Source organism: Nelumbo nucifera, chromosome 1 (assembly GCF_055504915.1).
Source record: "Nelumbo nucifera cultivar China Antique chromosome 1, China Antique-T2T, whole genome shotgun sequence".
Lineage (NCBI taxonomy): Eukaryota > Viridiplantae > Streptophyta > Magnoliopsida > Proteales > Nelumbonaceae > Nelumbo > Nelumbo nucifera.
The window spans coordinates 200,679,284-200,697,608 of record NC_142649.1 but is presented as its reverse complement, the minus strand read 5'-3'; the positions used below and the strand labels follow the sequence as shown (position 1 = coordinate 200,697,608).

The 18,325-nt window shown below is 41.7% G+C and overlaps 1 protein-coding gene across 4 annotated transcripts in view; it reads right to left on the bottom strand.

The window, feature by feature from the left end:
- Nucleotides 1-11,962: 11,962 nt before the first annotated feature.
- LOC104610459 (ceramide kinase-like) overlaps nt 11,963-18,325 on the bottom strand; it is a 59,513-nt gene continuing 53,150 nt past the window's right edge. For all 4 annotated transcript variants that reach the window (XM_088895846.1, XM_010277078.3, XM_010277076.3 and 1 more), the window contains 6 exons: nt 15,607-15,756; nt 14,834-14,935; nt 14,166-14,552; nt 13,864-13,930; nt 13,520-13,687; nt 11,963-12,446 (listed from right to left, as the gene is read on the bottom strand). In XM_088895846.1, coding sequence (XP_088751972.1) covers nt 13,550-13,687; nt 13,864-13,930; nt 14,166-14,552; nt 14,834-14,935; nt 15,607-15,756 — 844 coding nt within the window. In that variant the 3' untranslated portion in view covers nt 11,963-12,446; nt 13,520-13,549. The remainder of the gene's footprint in view (nt 12,447-13,519; nt 13,688-13,863; nt 13,931-14,165; nt 14,553-14,833; nt 14,936-15,606; nt 15,757-18,325) is intronic.

Sequence of the window (18,325 nt, the reverse complement as noted above, 5' to 3'; positions counted from 1 at the left end):
TCATTCAATTCGGAACCCTAAAATATTAATAGAGAAAAGTGGTTCATTGTAGATTCTAGTCTTCTGATAAGATAAGATCAAAACAGGAGGAGAAAACCAGGTATCTCGACCTTGTAATTAATTACTTTATATGGGCATTTAATCAAGTAGAGATGGATTCCATAAGCATAAATCTCTTTTTCTCAGCTCAAGGGAGGTGCTGTTGTGGTACTTAGTAGATAAATTCAAGGGATTTTCTTGACAAATCTCGAGGTGGGTGTTACTTAATCTCGAATCAAAGGATTGAAAATGTTAGAGAGAAACCTAGGGAAACATTTCAGTGAGAAATCTCGTGGAGGATTTTCTCCGAAAGGAGCAAGGAGACGTTTAGGGTTACAAGATTGATGACACCTGTGTGCACCCATGATTATCTAAACCTACCCCACAATGGAAAGCTGCAGAGAATAATGGCAAGGGTTTCCCTAAAATGGATGTCCTTGTTGTGGTCCGAGTTGGTTTTACGTCCACTTCATTTCTCTTTTGGGTACATGCCCCGCCCCGTGGTCTTTCTGGCCTTCCAAAATTCAGGCCCATTCTTTTTTCTTTTCATTAATGTAAATGGAGAGAGAGAGATGGATTGTGTTCTCTAATGGATGCTGTATTCTTCAATTTTTTCTCCAACAAGGATCCAAGTCAACAATATGCAAGCTCCTACAGAGATTATGGTCCATAATCAAAGTTAATCTCTCTCTCTCTATTTATCTTTATATGCATCGGAGACCAGATCTTCTCCTCGCAAAGGGCACCTCACACCGACCTTACATATACATCCCACCGTGTTTTGGGAACATCTTATTTACTTATGTGTTATTATTTACAGGAGATGTTCCCAATGCACGATGGGGTGTGCCTGTGAGGTCGTTGTAAGACGCCCCATGTGAGAAATAGATCCGAATTCTTTATATGGCCTACTCTTGAATTGAATTCCTCTCATGTGATATTAAGTTAGGGGGCTTAGTTAAAGTGATTTAGGTTGTGTTTTGGTACACATGAAACGTTTTGAATTGATCTATACGAATTGGTGAGACCAATTGATGGTGTCTCTCTTGTCTGACTGGTTGTAGTGGAGACTAGGGATTAAATCTGTTGCCACCAGGGGAATTATCGGTTAACGTTTCAAGTCGAAACATCAATAATATCAGAAGACATTTCCAGCCAAGTTGAGGTCTTCTACCAACAAGACACATTCCAACCCTATACCAACTTGATCTAACTCCACATGTTCCATCATAATATTGGGACCCACTATAAAAGTGGGACTCGCCATGTATGACATGTGCGGTGTAAGATCACGTTGGTAGAGGGTTGGAACGTGTTTTCTTGGCAGATGATCCATACTATTTCTAGCCATTGTTGCCAATTAAAATCACTAATTAACCCAAAAAATTTTGTCCATGATTCGCAGATTTGTTTTGACGTTATCAAAATCGACAGTTGCAATGGTATTAAACCCAACAATCAGGACGACTTTGGGTCAAGTCAAGGCAATTTTAGGTCGGGTCGGAAAAAGCTAGACTCTTAACATTAAATATTCATGTTAAGATTGACCCATGGGTCAGAGGGTCAATGACTCAACCACCTAAGTCAACTGATCTTTGACTAAATCTGATATAGTGGTATTTAGCCGATTCACAAATCTTGACACGTGACGTCGGTCGGACGTATCCTAGCCACCCATCACCAACCACTGCCAACCGTTGCCACCTGCTCCCAACTATTACTCTCAAGCAACTCTGACTATAAAGAGGGGTTCCCACATTGAGGTAAATACACACTGGAACTTTAGCTCTAAGTCCCCTCTCTTGCTTGGTCCGACCCCTCACAGCTATCGACTAATTTGACCATTGGAGTCTCCGCTCCTGAGATAACTCCCGTGGCCTTTGACATCTTTTTTCTCTCAATAGGTTGGACTTGTCGACCTTGGACACTGGAAATTACATTGTTGCCCTTGGCTCCATATTTGGCAGCAACAATTGGCGTTGTCTGTTGGAAAATCCTTTAAAACTTTCCCTCAAGAAAAATTAATCTAACTTAATCGACTAGCGTCCCTGAAATGGATGACAAGCAACACCTTGTCCTTGACGTTCAAAACTTAGTCACAATCAACCAGTTCAAGATGGTCCTAAGCAGGCTGGACAACCTAGCCTAGCAATTAGACAACATAGGGCGCACAACAGGAAGCCACCCGCCGGAAGCCACAAACAATGTGGATGGTGATCCGCCCATACCTTGCTTGCTCCCCAACTGAGTGGGCAACCCTATAGGATTCCATGCTGATCGCAAGAATCACGATTATCAGCACTGTCCCCCGCCAATCTCTGACCTTCGTAACCTCCTCAGTGATCGCTGTGCTCACAAGGCTCAGGACGTGCCGATGTCCGAGCACTCCAGGAACAAGGTTGGCCCTTCCCGCGTACGAGAGAACTAGGATCATTCCGGAGCAATGATGCCCTACCTCGACCAGCGCCTCAGAGACATCCAAGCACAAATTGGCACCCTTTAGGACCAGCTTTGGTAGGTAAAAGAGGGTCGGGGTAATGCCTCCACCTATTGCCCTACCTCATCCAATCGAATGGAGGCGTTCGTAGATGCCATTCTCTCTGAACCCCTCCCGCCAAATTTCAAGGTCCTGACATTGGAGACCTACGACGGGAGCACAGACCCCAAGGACCACCTCGAAAGCTTCCAGGCCCTCATGCTCCTACATGGGTACTCTAACACCCTCATGTGTCGAGCCTTCCAAGCCACATTCAAGGGAGTAGTGTGCCGATGGTTCTCTACACTACCTCCATACTCCATCGACTCTTAGGAATAGTTTGCGGACCTCTTCCTGGGCCACTTCGTGAGCAACCAACGGTGCTAGAAAATCGTCTTTCCCTGATGTCCGTTAAGCAGAAGCGCGGGGAGAGCCTTCGGGAATATATGAAAAGGTTTAACCAGGAAGAACTCGAGGTCAAGGACCTAGGCCCTTTAGTCTCTATGCACGTGGCCATTAGTGGCCTTCGACCCTAACCCCTCAGCTGGTCCATCTACTAGACTCTACCCAAGACCAAAGCCAAGTTCTTGAAGAAATTTCAAAAGTACATTGCCGTCAAAAAGGCCAAAGCCAATAAGCACCTCAAAGAACCAGAAGCCGAGGGCCCTATGACAAGAAGAGGAAGGAAAGAGACAGCCGCGACAACGGTCCCATAAACAAAGGTGGAGAGAAGAAGTTGTTGGCCCTTCCTTCAATAAGTACACACCATTAAACTAGTCCCAAACACACATACTAATTCAAGTAGGAAATGAGGAATTCATGAAGTGGCTAGCCAAGTTGAAGAGGAACCCAAGAAGGGGGAACCCGAAGTACTACAAGTACCACTGCGGCACTAGCCACGACAACAAGGACTGTTGTGAGCCTAAGAACGAGATCGAGTCCCTCATTTTCCATGGGCACTTAAAGGACTTTGTTGAAGGTGATGCCCTGGTGTCATCCTCCCAGTAGCCACAAACCAAGCCCCACAGTCATTGCCCCCTGGCTAGAGTCATCAAAGTCATATATGGAGGCTCGACTTCGGGGGGAGCATCCGCCTCGTCTCAGAAGGCATATGCTTAGTAGTATAACACCCATGGCGCTAGAGTACAATCATTGCCCCCTAGCAGTATAACAAAGTCCAAGAGTTAACTAGCCACTTTCAACACTTCGCCTTGCACTAGGTCCCACGAGCCGACGCCCTGTCAAAACTTGCTTGCTACTCAGGGTCGGCCCTCAGCCGTACTATGCACATCGAACACATCCTAGAATCGAAGAGAGGCAAGTGCTCCCCGTCCAAGCTAAGCCATGATGGATGGACCCATTCTTGCCTACTTACAACATGAGCAGTTACCATCAAACAAGAATGAGGCAAAGAGAGTCCGATGGAAATCAGCACGATACGCCATACTCAAGGGCAAGTTGTATAGAAGATTTTTCACCCTGTCCTATCTCAGATGCCTTCGCCGAGACAAGAGTGAATATGAGTTAAGAGAAATCCATGAAGGCATCTACGGTAATCATCTGGGGGGCAGAGCCTTGGCACAGAAAGCACTCAGGCAATGATACTTTTGGTCGACCATCCAAAAGGACGTTGTTGAGTTGGTACAAAAATGTGACCAATGCCAAAGGCATTCCAACATACTCCATCGGCCTATAACGACCCTCATGGCCCTCAATAGCCCATCGACCTTTGTAAAGTGGGTTATGGACTTCCTTGGACCTTTCCTCCCGGCTACGAGAAACAGGAGATACCTCATTGTGGTAGTAAACTACTTCACCAAGTGGATCGAAATCGAGGCATTAGCGACCATTATGGCTAAAACGATACAAAACTTCTTCTAGAAGAGTATCATCTGTTGGTTCGACATCCCACACATGCTCATCACTGAAAACGACCAACAATCTGACGACGCCAAGTTCAGAGAATGGTGTGGAAGCATAGGGATAAGACAACAATACACCTTGGTCAGCCACCCTCAAACTAATGGGCTAGCCAAGGTAACCAACAGAACAATCCTAAAAGGACTAAAGGCAAGATTAGATAGAAACAAAGGGCTTTGAGTGGATAAACTTCACAGTATCCTTTGGGCATACCAAACAACACCTCGATCTGCCACAGGTGAAACCCCCTTCAACCTGACATATGAGATAGAGGCTATCATCCTAACAGAGATCGGCCAGCCGACGCTCCGAATCGAGGCCTATCAAGAAGCCGAGAATAGTGATGAGTTAAGGAACAACCTTTACCTATAGGAAGGTGTCCGAGAACAAGGTCAAATCAGGGTCCCGACATACCAACAAAGAGTCGCAAGGTATTACAACTCCCGAGTCAGAGAGCGTCACTTCAAGGAAGACTACCTTGTCCTCAGAAAAGTCATGGTTCTTGAGCCTGACGTTGGAAAGCTTGGCCCAAACTGGGAAGGGCCCTACATAATCAAGTAAGCAGTAGGACCCGACACCTTTCGGCTAGAACACATGAGCAGAAGACAGTGCCTCGCACTTGGAACTCTGAGAATCTCCGAATGTACTATCAATAGAATTGTAAATGCCTTAGTGAAAAATTCTGAATGTAAAGTGTAATGCTCCTCTCACCTCGGATCTCTTTTTGTGTAAACATTCTCGTTTCCTCCAATGGCTAGGACCCCTCGGCTAGCCGACAACAGCACACAACCTTCCTTAAGGTTATACTCTCGAACAAGGCCTCAAACCCAAGGCATACGACACCTTACGAGTCATACGCCTAGCTGCCTTTTCACTTCCTGTGACAAAGGCAAGGACTTCTGAGATCTCGACTACTGCTGATAAGTTAAATGCCACGACCCTAGCATCGGCCTTAAAGACCCTTAAAGAAGAGTCTTTAGAGGCCAATGAGCCGACACCGGCCAACGATTCTCCACTAAGGCAACCACTTGTGACCTCAGCCACAAAGCCCCTACGCGACGACGCGCTAGGCATGATGTCGACCTCAACCACAATTGACTTCCTTCTTTTTCACTAAGGCAAAGAGCTGCAAGACTAAGTAAAGAATGATTCGTGGTGTCGACATTGGCCTAAAGGATTCTAATACAAAACATCCTAGCAAAAAGACTAAGCAAAAGACGCTTTAGAAAAGAAGTTAAGAGGATTCCAATTACTATGGCAAGTTTCTTGATAAAAGATGCCTCTTTGGGGGGAGGCATCAACCCCTAGCACAAAGCGAAAAGAAGAAAAGGAAAGAAGCTAAGAAGAACATTTTTGGCAAGAAACTCAAGTTGTATTCACTCAAGTGCCTTTACAAAAAAAAAAGGTCTGTTATGGGGAAGGCATCGGCCCTTTACAAAAAAAAGAAGAAAAGGAAAAAATTTTTACAAGTATCAAGGGCATGCAGACCCAAACAAAAGAAAACAAGAAAAAAAGAATTTTGTTGGCCCCCTCCAGTCTGAGTGGTGGCCTACGCAGTGGCATTGACAACAGCCTTAGTGGTCGAGTTGTTGTTCGTCCCCAGTATATCTATCACCTGGCAAGTATCAGCAGTGAATGGATCCAATTGGCTGGTGTCAAAGCTCGGAAGGACCTTTGTCACCTGGGCTTTGCAGTCCTTGAAGCCCTCCAAGTAAGCCTACGAGGCGAAGGATGTTAGGCCCATCTCATGCTCCTCCAAGGCCTTGTATTTCTCGACCGCCTTCACGGCCGATTCCTCCAGCTGCTTCTCCATTGAGGTCAAGGAGGACTTCAATTCCTTCATGAACTCCTTTTTATTGGCCACCTTAGCCTCTACTTTGTGACGCTCGTGCCCAGCTCTTGGCCGCATCTTGACTGGACTGTGCCTCATCCGGTTGCTACTTTAGATGCTCGATCTTCTCTTATGCCCACCAAAGTTATTGAATCAGCACCTTGACCTTGTCACAGGGGCTGACCAAGCAAGAGAACATCTGCACTAAAGGAAAAACGTCAGTCATATACCAAGAAGACCTTAGTGATACGACGGACTCGAAGTAGTATACATGTACCTTAGTTGCCTTGTCCAACAGTGTGTCCCGAACGGAGTCCACCGAATATTGGGTCCAGGACTGGCGGTCCCCGGGGAGGACCATTCTTCCAGTTGTGAATAGATGAGGGATTGTCCACCACCCTTCCCCATCGGCCTTGGAAGTTAAACAAGCCCTCCTCGCCAAGGTGCTTCCTTAGTGCAAACATACACCAAAATATATTTAGTGCCATTGTCACCTCTCGGAGACGGGCCATCACCAATACTACGACTATAGTCCTAACGGAATTGGGGGTGAGTTGGCTAAGGATGAAGTTGTAATGGTTCAAGATCTCGGGGATAAGGGGATGCAAGGGGAACTACAACCCGAAGTGAAGGTAATGCTCGTGGACGCACACCTCCCCTTCAGGAGCAAGCCACGACTTATCACCCATGTTGGGGACTCTAACCCCTATAATCCCCCGGAATGTGATACCTCTCAACTAACGCACTAACTTGCACCTTGCCAAGAGTGTTGTCCAAGTCAGAGTGAGGGTAATGCCCCAATGTCACACCTTGGTTCTCAGCCTCGGCCCACTCCTTGACCATGGGCTCTTCGACCTCTTCCACATCCACCACATCAGGGTGCCTAAGAATGTTCCCTGGGGCATCGACCCTCGGCCACGTGGAACCAATGCTCTCATGGGCAGAACCCGCACTCTGCTGATCACGCTCGGCCCCGCGAGACGCGACTCTCTCCCTCAGCACTTGGGCGCTAGACGTTCAAGAGGAGATTTCGAAGTCACTACTGTCACTCCCATCACTACTAGGAGTGTTGCTAGGGGTACTCTAGTCTAGAAGGTTATACTCCTCACAACTCGAATCCGAGGTCGACATGTTGAGGACAAGAATCCTTTACCTAAAGATTTTTGTTAGAAAAAGTTTAATGGAATTGGTTGTTGATAGCCAAGGTGTCCTCAGTAGCTCCCAGGTAGAAGGTTTCAAGCAAATGGTGGGGAGACACTTAACTCCATGTGGCACCGACCTTGGGAGATGAAATGACACCAAGAGACTGGGCCGGTTCACCCATCGACTCCGGCTCATGGATACGCCAAGACGGACCCCCCCTCCGCATCGTCTCGTGCACAACCTCATTCAGTTGACCCCGACGCCTGTCCTGCGTACAGGCATGCGACGCTTGTCTTGCGTACAGACATATGATGGGAAACATCAATGCCCATGCAAGGAACGAATAGTGGACGCGAACAACCTATGCCCGCATGGGCCACGATCACGACCCCTTGGCCCGAGATGGTCCTTTACTGACATAAAGGGAGAGCGGAGGAGTAGTTGCAATACAACCCCTGAGAAGAGCTCTGCAGCCAAGGCTGACACCTCCATGCAAGTACACTATACTCTCTTCGGCCGAAGTTGAGGCCTCAACGCAAAGCGCCAAACAACCTCGATCTCTACGGCCTCGAGAGTGGGGGGCAAGTGATAGTGGTATTTGGCCAACCCGCAGATCTTGACATGTGGCATCGGCTGGACATATCCTAGCCACTCATCAACAACCACTACCAACCGCCGCCACCTACTCCCAGCTACTCCTCTCAGGCAACTCCGACTATAAAGAGGGGCTCCCACATTGAGGTAAACACACACTGGAACTTTAGTTCTAAGTCCCCTCTCTTGGTCCGACCCCTTACAGCTTTCTTGGCTAACTTGACCGTCGGAGTCTCCACTCCTGGGATAACTCCCAAGGGCCTCTGACATCTTCTTTCTCTCAGCAAGTTGGACTTATCGGCCTCAGATGCCGGAAATTATATTGTTGCCCTCGGTTCCATATTTGGCAACAACAAAATCAATGATTTTTTACTAAAAATATGCATTTAACCATACAATTCAAATGGTTTGAAAGGTTCAACCATCCGAGTCGATGCCAATTTGAAAAGAAAAGAACCGGTGGTGACCATGGACCAATCCGACCTGAGATTGGGTGGAGCCGCCTTCTAGTTTGGGTTGCTACCAGGGGACCCTGGCCCACTTTTCTGTTGGGTCGGGTTTGCGAGTTGGGTCATTGCATGTTGACATATGCAAGTTTGGTCTCGATATATGCCGATGCATTAAGTGGGGCCAAATGAAAAGTATCAAAATTTTGCCATAGCTAAGAAAGCCATGTACAAATTTTGATTTTGGGAAAAAAAATCAAAAGCAAATCACTGGGCCTAATTCCTAAATATTCAGCCCATGAAAGTCAAACATCTTTTTTGAACCTCGGTTAGTTATTATTTAGGCTCAATTTGGAAAGATTATAAATACAAATATGTACGGTGCAAATACATATAAAATACAAAGTTTTGCACTCTACATATTTGCATTTGTATTCCTTCCAAACTGAGCTTTAGGCTCCATTTGGAAGGAGTATAAATACAAATATATAGAGTTCAAAACCTTATATTTTGTATTATGTTGTATGTATTTGTACTGTACATATTTGTGTTTATACAATGGGGGTAACCCATCTCCTAAACCCAAAACCCCCCAATAGGGGTGTAAATGGACTATTTAGTTGAATTCGGATCACCCCTGTTTGGATCTTTGGGTCAGATTTGGATCACCCCTATTTGATCCGATATATGTTATATATTTATAAATACAAATATATAATACATGTATATATGTTATTAATTTATTTATAAATATATTATTTATATTGTGTTTGTTTAAACTTGTTATATTATTTTTTATAAAAAACATGTATATATATAATGAAAATAATTAAAAAATACTTATATTTTTGTTTTTTCTTTATTTAAATTGATATATTTTATTTTTATTTTAATAATTTATTAATTTTAAAAAAAGCAAGTCGAATCGGATAAGCTCCAACTTACCGATATGATTTGAATTCAAGTCGAGGCCTATCAAATCCAATTGGATCCGACATAAACAGCTGGATTGGATTCTGATATACCTGATTCGAATCCGATCCGATCTGATTGCATCCCTAACCCCCAACCTACCAATGTTCCCTTTACTGTTTGGTTGGTCAATTTCTAAGAAATTGATAAATCGCTCAGAAAACGATAATTAAAATCAGACGTAAAAGAAGAATAAGCCGATTTCTTTGGATGACATGGCATCCGACATGGATAAGGGATTTCAGAAATTGTAATCCGATTTCTCAGTGTCCCAAATAAACAATTTCGCTGATTTTTGAGAAATCAGCAATCTCAAAAATCAGCAATTTCTGAGAAATTTCATGGGACGAATCATCAATGGTACCAATCATCACCTAGGTTAACCCTTGGGCTTCACATGTTCATTTGCTAAAATACACCAAAAAGAACAATATTCAAATGCACCAATGACTAAAAACTTAGTAAGAGAGATGCTTTCAAGCTTCTTTATATCGTCAACAATAATAAGATTGGAGTCAAGATAGATGACATGATCAATACCGGGCAAGGTTCAAAATATCGATATGCCCGATACGTCGGTATGGGCGTATCAGGCGAATCGATACTATTTTTTTTTTTTTTTTTTTTTTTTTTTCTGAAACCGGTTTAGGGGGGCGGTTTAGGTCTCCTCCATCCCCTGAACTGGTCAGACCCCCGATACACCCACTATAGGGGCGTATCAGTGGGGTCTCAGAACGATACGTATCGACTGATACGGGCTGAAACATGTTGATACTTTGAACCTTGATACCGGGCTTGAGTGTATCAGCCCCCGTCTTCCCCCTAATATTTATATCTATTTCTATACTACCTATAAAAGAGCGAATACCCTTCTTTATGTAATTTTCATTGGGCGTTTTTTATCCTTTTGTCTAAGCATACAACAGGTATAAAGAGGGCATATATGTCCTTTACTCTCACATCATAAACTACCCACTTATAACCGTTCAAAAACTGATAGGGTGTTGGAACCAAGGTTCAAAATATCGATATGCCCGATACGCCCTGGCGTATCGGGCGCTTTGATACCTGTTTTTTTATTTTTTTATTTTTTTTCAAAACTGATTCAGGGGAACCAGTCTAGGACCCCTCCATCCCCTAAACCGGTCAGACCCCCGATACACCCACTGTAGGGGCGTATCGGAAGGGTCCCAGAACGATACATATTGGCCAATACGGGCCGATACGTAACGGTACTTTAAACCTTGGTTGGAACCATGCATTATAACTGTTCAGAAACTGCCCACTTAATACCTTAATTAATTTTTGGATAAATAAATTATAAAAAGTGACCATAAATTATAAATAGTTGTCTTAGAGATACTGCCACGTGCAAATGCACGTACACGTTTAGTAGTAACACATTAATGATAATAAGCATTTTGGTAACTTTAACATCAAATTAAAGGGAGGCATTTGCACTTTTTTCTTGAAAACGTCAGGCGAGATTTTGTTAGGGCCAAAACACAGGAGAGGTTTATATGATTGTTACAAAAACAATGGGACATTTTTACAATTTTCCCCATTTATAAATGGGAAAAGGTTCTTTTGCTACTGCAGTATGCTCGGTTTGTACATGTCCTCAATATAAAATGTTTGATTAAATCTCTGTATCTTAACTACCAAGGCTTTTCAGCACAGTTCAATCACAATTATCATTCAATTGGACCATTGTCGTAGATCAGCAATGATCCAAGGTTCAAAATATTGATACATGTATTGGTGGCCTCCCAATACACCCCTACAGTGGGTGTTTCAGGGCCTGACCTGATTCAGGGGGTAGACAGGCTTTAAATGACCCCTATGAACCAGTTTGAAAAAAAAAACAATAAATAAATAAATAACTAAATAAAGCGAAGCTCGGCACAAGCTGATACACCTTTGAACCTTGCAATGATCAATTCTAATTGTGCTGACAAATACCTTATGTCCATGTTACAACCGTTTCTGCGTGTGCAAGTTGAAAGGGGGAAGTTGCTTGAGTTGCATATTTTGGTATTTTGTTCTAATTACATAATCTGAGAATGTCCAATCAATTTCTCAAATGCCATACGTTTTTTTCTTTTTTTCTTTTTTTTTTCTGTTAAGATGGGACCAGTTTCAGAAAGGATTGATCAATGATTTTGATTTAAAACACAGAAATAAAAGGCAAAGTTTGTGCCAAAAGGAGAATGTTTTATCGATCATCCTTAGAAAGTCTTCACTGCCGAGCCCTATCTTGCAGAGGCTACTATGTCATGGTATAATTTGAATTTGTGGTAATTGCAACCTAAGATCCCTGAAAAGATGGCAATCCTATTCCTTCCCACAAGATCAGGCTTATGAAATGGGGATTTTTTTTTTTCCTTTCCCATCCATTTTGCAAACACTTATAATGGCTTACAGATGTCCCTTTAAGTTAACAAACTGCAGTGGGATGGGAATAGGCATGGCCCTCCACTAGCCTTCATCAAATCACCATACAGTCTTCATCATAAGTAATTAAGTAATCAGCACAAGTAATTTGATGTACAATAATTCCCTTAGACTGCAGTCGAGTAGGATGGAACTTCTGCAGTTAAGTGGATAAGTGACTCATTTTATTGATTGGGGAACTTGTGAAATTACAAGGATTGATCAAATTCTCAACTGGGTGAAACGGTGGCAAAAACATCAGAAACTCTGACCATGAGGTTGGTGTTCTGTGCAATTTATCTTGCCCAGCTTATATTGATTTAATCAAAGATACATTTCAACCGAGCCCTCTTCTCCCATCTAGAAACTGCATACGTTGAGTCAGGCAGACAGCTTTGGACTCTTGGTTTGTATAGAATGTATTTATGTGCTCTTTTAATATACATTTTAATACAAAATTCAATTTCCCATCCTCACTTTATGGTTAAATTGGTTTCAAGTTGCAGAGTAGCAAGCTGCTTGGTTAACAGTAATGCATGCAAAGCTTCTGAGAGGTTGCAACTTCAGATGTTCTTTCTTTCTAAGGGTGTTCCTGGTAAACAAACATGAATATATAAATACAGATAAGGCAAAAATAAATCAGTCTAAAACATGACAAGATGCAACAACAGGCCATACAGAACTCGTTCTGCTTAAATTTCCTCATCTAGCATGCCTGTGGAAGGATCTGATGATGATGCAACAAGGCAAGTTGTAAACCCCATGGGAGCAAATACAAGGAATGGGGTTGACAACAAATCAAAAGTGTAGTGGAATCTGGGAGAAATGTATTTGAACGCAAAGAGGAAACTGGGATATGTAAAGATTTAGGGTTATGACGAATTTTTCAACAACTATGCAAAAGAAAGATGTTACTTTTATTATTATTATGATGATGATGATGATGATGACAACAACAGCAATGATGATAATAACAAAAAAATGGTGCTGTTATTGTCATTTCTGTTTTTATTAAACCTAACACTATTAAAAAAGTAAAATACAAATGAAACTAATATGGATTGCCTACATATAGAAAGAACCCAAATAAAATCTACTATATAGCCTGTTAAAAACTACTATACTTGAATTCCAATTCATGCTATAACTTCTTACCATTGTTTCAAGACCAATTTTCCCATACCATTCAATTTCTTTTCTTTCATTCGTTCATTTTTTAAACTTTTGATCTTAGAAGAGATGATGAAATCTGGAGTTTGTTGAATGGAAATGACAATTTCCACCCATAATGGATTTTGACTTTGTGCAAAAAAAAAATGCCAAAGGTTAGCACCGTATCCAGTTCACCCTTTCCAAGACCCCAACATTGGCTAATGGCCCTTTTTTTGGCCTTTCGAATGAATTTTCAGGAGATAGTATATATCAAAATTCCAGACACATCATTTGGTATGTCCGGCAAATAACCAAACTCATATCCAACCCCCCCCCCCAAAAAAAAAAAAAAAAAAAACAAAAACAAAGAAAAAAACGAAAAAAAAAGAAAACCAGACTGATATGATCCAATAAATATATGCTTGGTTCCTGAAGTAAGAAGGTTTCACACCAAATGCAAACCATGGTCAATGTCATAAATATTGGATGTAAGTAAAAAGGAAAAAATCTTACAAGTTATCCTGTTAGAGGTATCCTGTATCCTTAAACTCCGGGACCAACTGCAAATAAACTAATAAGACCTTGGAATACTTGTGCTGAGAGTTGGTGTGCTTCAAAGAGTTCGCCATCCAAGTTCCAGACACTTGTATCACCAATAGAAGTAAACATGAAAGCTTTGGTCTGCATATAAAAGGATGAAATAATTACAGAAATAATGTGGGTAAAACTTTATTATATAATAAACCTTACTTCCGCAGAACCTCTCCCTTCTTCAATACAAATATTTCATTTACCAAAGAGAAATAAAGAAGCGCTGTAGGTAAATAAAGAGATAAGCTAGAGATGATGGTACATACTTTATGGTGTTCTACAAACTTGAAATTTAAGGGCTCACCACCCTTCCTGGCAACCTGTGTAAGATGCCTGTAAATAAAAAAATACAACTACTTCCTCAAAAACATATGATGATAAAAGTGAAAATAACACCAAATTAAGGGTGATTACAGAGATAGACAATAGAAACAAATGATATTGGAAAAGAAAATGAAACTGAAACAAACATTATACAACATACAACAGAAGTCACCAGAAATTGACCTACTAAACCATGTTAGTCAAAATCAAAAACTGGGGAGAACACATAAAAGGACTAAATTACCATAGATAGAGAGCACGAGGACACTCTTTTATTAGTACCAGATGCAGGAAACCATCTGCAAGGTGTGCATCAGCCACTAAACCATCAGGAGCTCTTTCATTACGACAAGAGATGACCGCTGCACCTACACTAAGAAAACGCCCCTTGGATTGCAACCACCTTAGTGCTTCAGATGTGTCGTCAGTCTTTATTGGACCTTCTGAAGGTGTACAAATTGACTTAATGGACCCACTACAGACACTGCAGTTAACACAGCAAGCTAGTCTTCTAGATTTTTTTGGTGGATTCCACAGTGATCGTGTCCAACTACGCTGAATATCTTTCTCATGGATTTGATTTTCATTTTCCGTTTTAGCTTCTAGAAATTTTATCTCTGCTTCATATGACCTAAGGAAGGGACATGGCATGATCATGGTGGAGAAGAAACATGAATCTCAAATCAAATCAGTACAAGATGCATCTTGGCAAGTGATATAAGTCTTGAATGCGTTTAGACTTCATATTTACTATAAGTAAAAACAAAGGTTAATTAACAAGCTGGCATCTTGTCAATAGTTGAAATAAAAAGGGTCAATATCAACACTTCCTGTACCATGCTATAAACAAATTGGGTTATTACACTCAAGGATACATAAAGCAAATATTGGGTATTAGGGGGGAAGAAGTACCTGTGCTCCAAAAATACCTTTGTTCCTGCAAAATCATAGCGTATAGGACCCATCCAGCGGTAATTTTCACTCTCCTTGATGACATCCCCAAAAAATCCATATCTGGCAGAGGTGGAAGCCCATTTATAAAAAGAATAGAAATCCCAAATATGCAAATATCACAATACATAAAAAAGAACAACCTAAAATAAAATGAACTACCAGCATTAGTAATCTCCATCATATTGGCAAAAAATGTAAAACACTTCATCAGACCTATCTAAAAATTAATTGTAACTTGTTCTTTATATATATATATATATATATATATAAACAAAGTTTCTGGGTACTACGGCAGACAGTACGGAAAATAATAAGACAGGGATAATAGCATTTTGGTCTTTATCAATAGATACTTTAAATCATTTTATTTCTTTCAATTTTGTTACAAGAGATATCTAAAACGGATACAGCATTATTTCCTTGCATCTAAGTGGGGCCCACTTTAAATAGAATAACAAACCACTATTTGCTAGAAGGTCTACGCATTTTACTATCTGATAAGTATTCTAAGTGTGAAATAATTGAGTTGTATGTGGATTAGAAATCTTAACTAATAAATTACTACAGCAACTAACCTAACCTTGGCCAAACTAAAAATAAGGAGTAATAGAACACACACATAGTTTACAAAGCCTCTTGTATCCACAAAGTAATACACAGTTAAGACAATAATAAACATCCAAATAAATCTTAGACCTCCTAAAGAAAACTATATACAGGACAGAAATTACCCAGCAAAAGAAGCAGCATAACGTACAGAGGGTGCACCCCTTGATGAACTTGTCTTCCTCCATATAACAACTTGAGCTATATCAAGGCATACCCTTTTACCAAGGACAATATCCAGAGCAGATGTCACAGGATCCCTAGCACCAGTTGTACTGAAAAAATAGGAATGCAACACTCATTTACAAACTATTATGTGAAATTAATGTAATAAAACCTTTTTTCATGACTACCTTTATCATATACACAATCAAAAAGATAACATGGGACTTTACATGGTTAATGAGTATAAACCATGTAACACACACACATACAAAGAGAACAAGGAGAACCCCTTCAACATCAAGAACCATATTCTTGACCTGAGAATAGATTTACCCTTGTCCATTATCATAGCTTTAGAGATGTCACTAAGTTATAGAATACCGTTCAAGAATAAATAAAAAAACAGATAATTGTTGATAATAAACTCTGAGATACAGTTGGGTAAAGAGAACTGCTAACTCACTCGCTGATGGGTTAGCCATGCAAGGGGTGAATAGGGGATCTTTCTCTTGACAGTGTAGTCGGCCAGAGATAAGTGGAAGAGGAGAGAAGAGAAGAGAAGAAGAAGAGAAGAGAAGAGAGGAGAGAAGAGAGAAGGTTTGCAATGTAACAGTACTGGCGGCGCCAGTGTTTATTTTACTATATATAGGGCGACAGAAATAACAAGGGAAAAGACCCCTGTGCCCCTGAGTACAATAACAGACATAACAGAAATAAAAAAACGAAATAAAAAAAACACTTTAATTAGCCAAACAGGCCCTAACATCTGCAACTAAGTTGTTTTAACATTATTCCAACACTCCCCCTCAAGTTAGAGCATAGATGTCAATCATGCCCAACTTGTCACACAAATATTTGTGCCGCACATGATGAAGACCTTTGGTGAAGATATCTGCAAGTTGCTCTTCCGAGCTGACATATGGTGTGCACACTTCTCCACTTTCAAGTTTCTCTCTGATAAAATGCTTGTCCACTTCAATGTGTTTCGTCCTATCATGCAGAACTGGATTAGCAGCAATATTGATGGCAGCTTTATTGTCACAGTAGAGTGACGTAGGATTGCTTACTGCGAAACCCAGTTCACCTAACAGATTTCTTATCCACATGATTTCCGCAACCCCATGAGCCATCGCTCTATACTCTGCTTCAGCACTAGATCTAGCCACCACAATTTGTTTTTTGCTTCTCCATGTGACAAGGTTTCCTCCTACAAAGGCACAATAACCACTGGTAGACTTTCGGTCATTGACTGCTCCTGCCCAATCTGCATCAGTATATACTTCCACTTTTAAGTGACTGTGTTTCTGGAACAACAAACCAACTCCAAGAAACTTCTTGAGATATCTCAAGATCCTCTCTGCAGCTTCAAAGTGAGTTGTCCTCGGGCTGTGCATGAATTGACTAAGGACACCCACTGCATAGGCAATATCAGGCCTGGTCATAGACAAATATAGAAGTCTCCCCACGAGTCTCTGGAACATCTTTACATCTTTCAAAAACTCTCCCTGACTGTCTCCCAGATGGTGATTAGGTTCAATAGGTGAATCAGATGGTTTTACCCCCAACTTGCCTGTATCTTCTAGTAGATCTAGTACATACTTCCGTTGGGAAATAAAGATGCCCTTGTGAGAGCGGGCAACTTCAATTCCAAGAAAGTATCGTAAGGGGCCTAGATCCTTCCCTCAAATTTAGTGGCTAAGAATTTTTTTAGTCTCTGGATTTCAGCCTCCCAATCTCCTGTGATCACTATGTCATCCACATACACAATAAGAGCTGCAATTTTACCTTCACCTCCTTTTACAAACAGGGTATGATCTGACTGGCATTGTTTGAATCCCATCTGTTGGACTGCTAAATGGAACTTACTAAACCAAGCCCGAGGTGATTGTTTCAACCCATATAGGGACTTTTTTAACCTGCACACCTTTTGTTCACTGCCTTTGGCACAGAACCCTGGGGGTTGGGTCATGTACACCTCCTCTTCCAAGTCACCAAACAAGAAGGCATTCTTGATGTCCAATTGGTGAAGATCCCAGTCAAGATTTGCTGCCAAGGAAAGGAGAATCCGGATAGAGTTCATCTTCGCTACTGGAGCAAAAGTCTCTGCATAGTCCACTCCATATACCTGTGTGAAGCCTCTTGCTACCAGTCTAGCCTTGTACCTTTCAACAGTTCCATCAGCTTTGTGTTTCACTGTGAACACCCACTTGCACCCCACTGGTTCCTTCCCCTCAGGAAGATCTACCAACTCCCACGTACCATTTTTGTGTAAGGCATCAATTTCTTCCTGCATTGCATCTGTCCATTCAGGTTTTGACAAAGCTTCTACCACGGTCTTAGGGATGTGGACACTATCCACAGAAGAGAGAAAGGCACGGTACGAAGGTGAAACATGCTCATAGGACACAAAGTTAGAGATAGGATGATTAGTGGTACAAGATCTAACACTCTTTCTCTTAGCAATAGGAATATTAAGATCATTGGGGACAGGTGAATCAACATTTAAAGGAGCAATGGGAGCAAGTGTACCTGGCTGATGAGATGGATCTGCCTCGGGTGAATCCGATGATGTTGGTTGCATAGTGTCCGACTCCACGGCTCTTGAACTCTGCTGGCTCTTATGGCGACGATGAAAAACCCGAAACGGAGGAGGATTGGGTAAATGAGGTAGTTGAATCT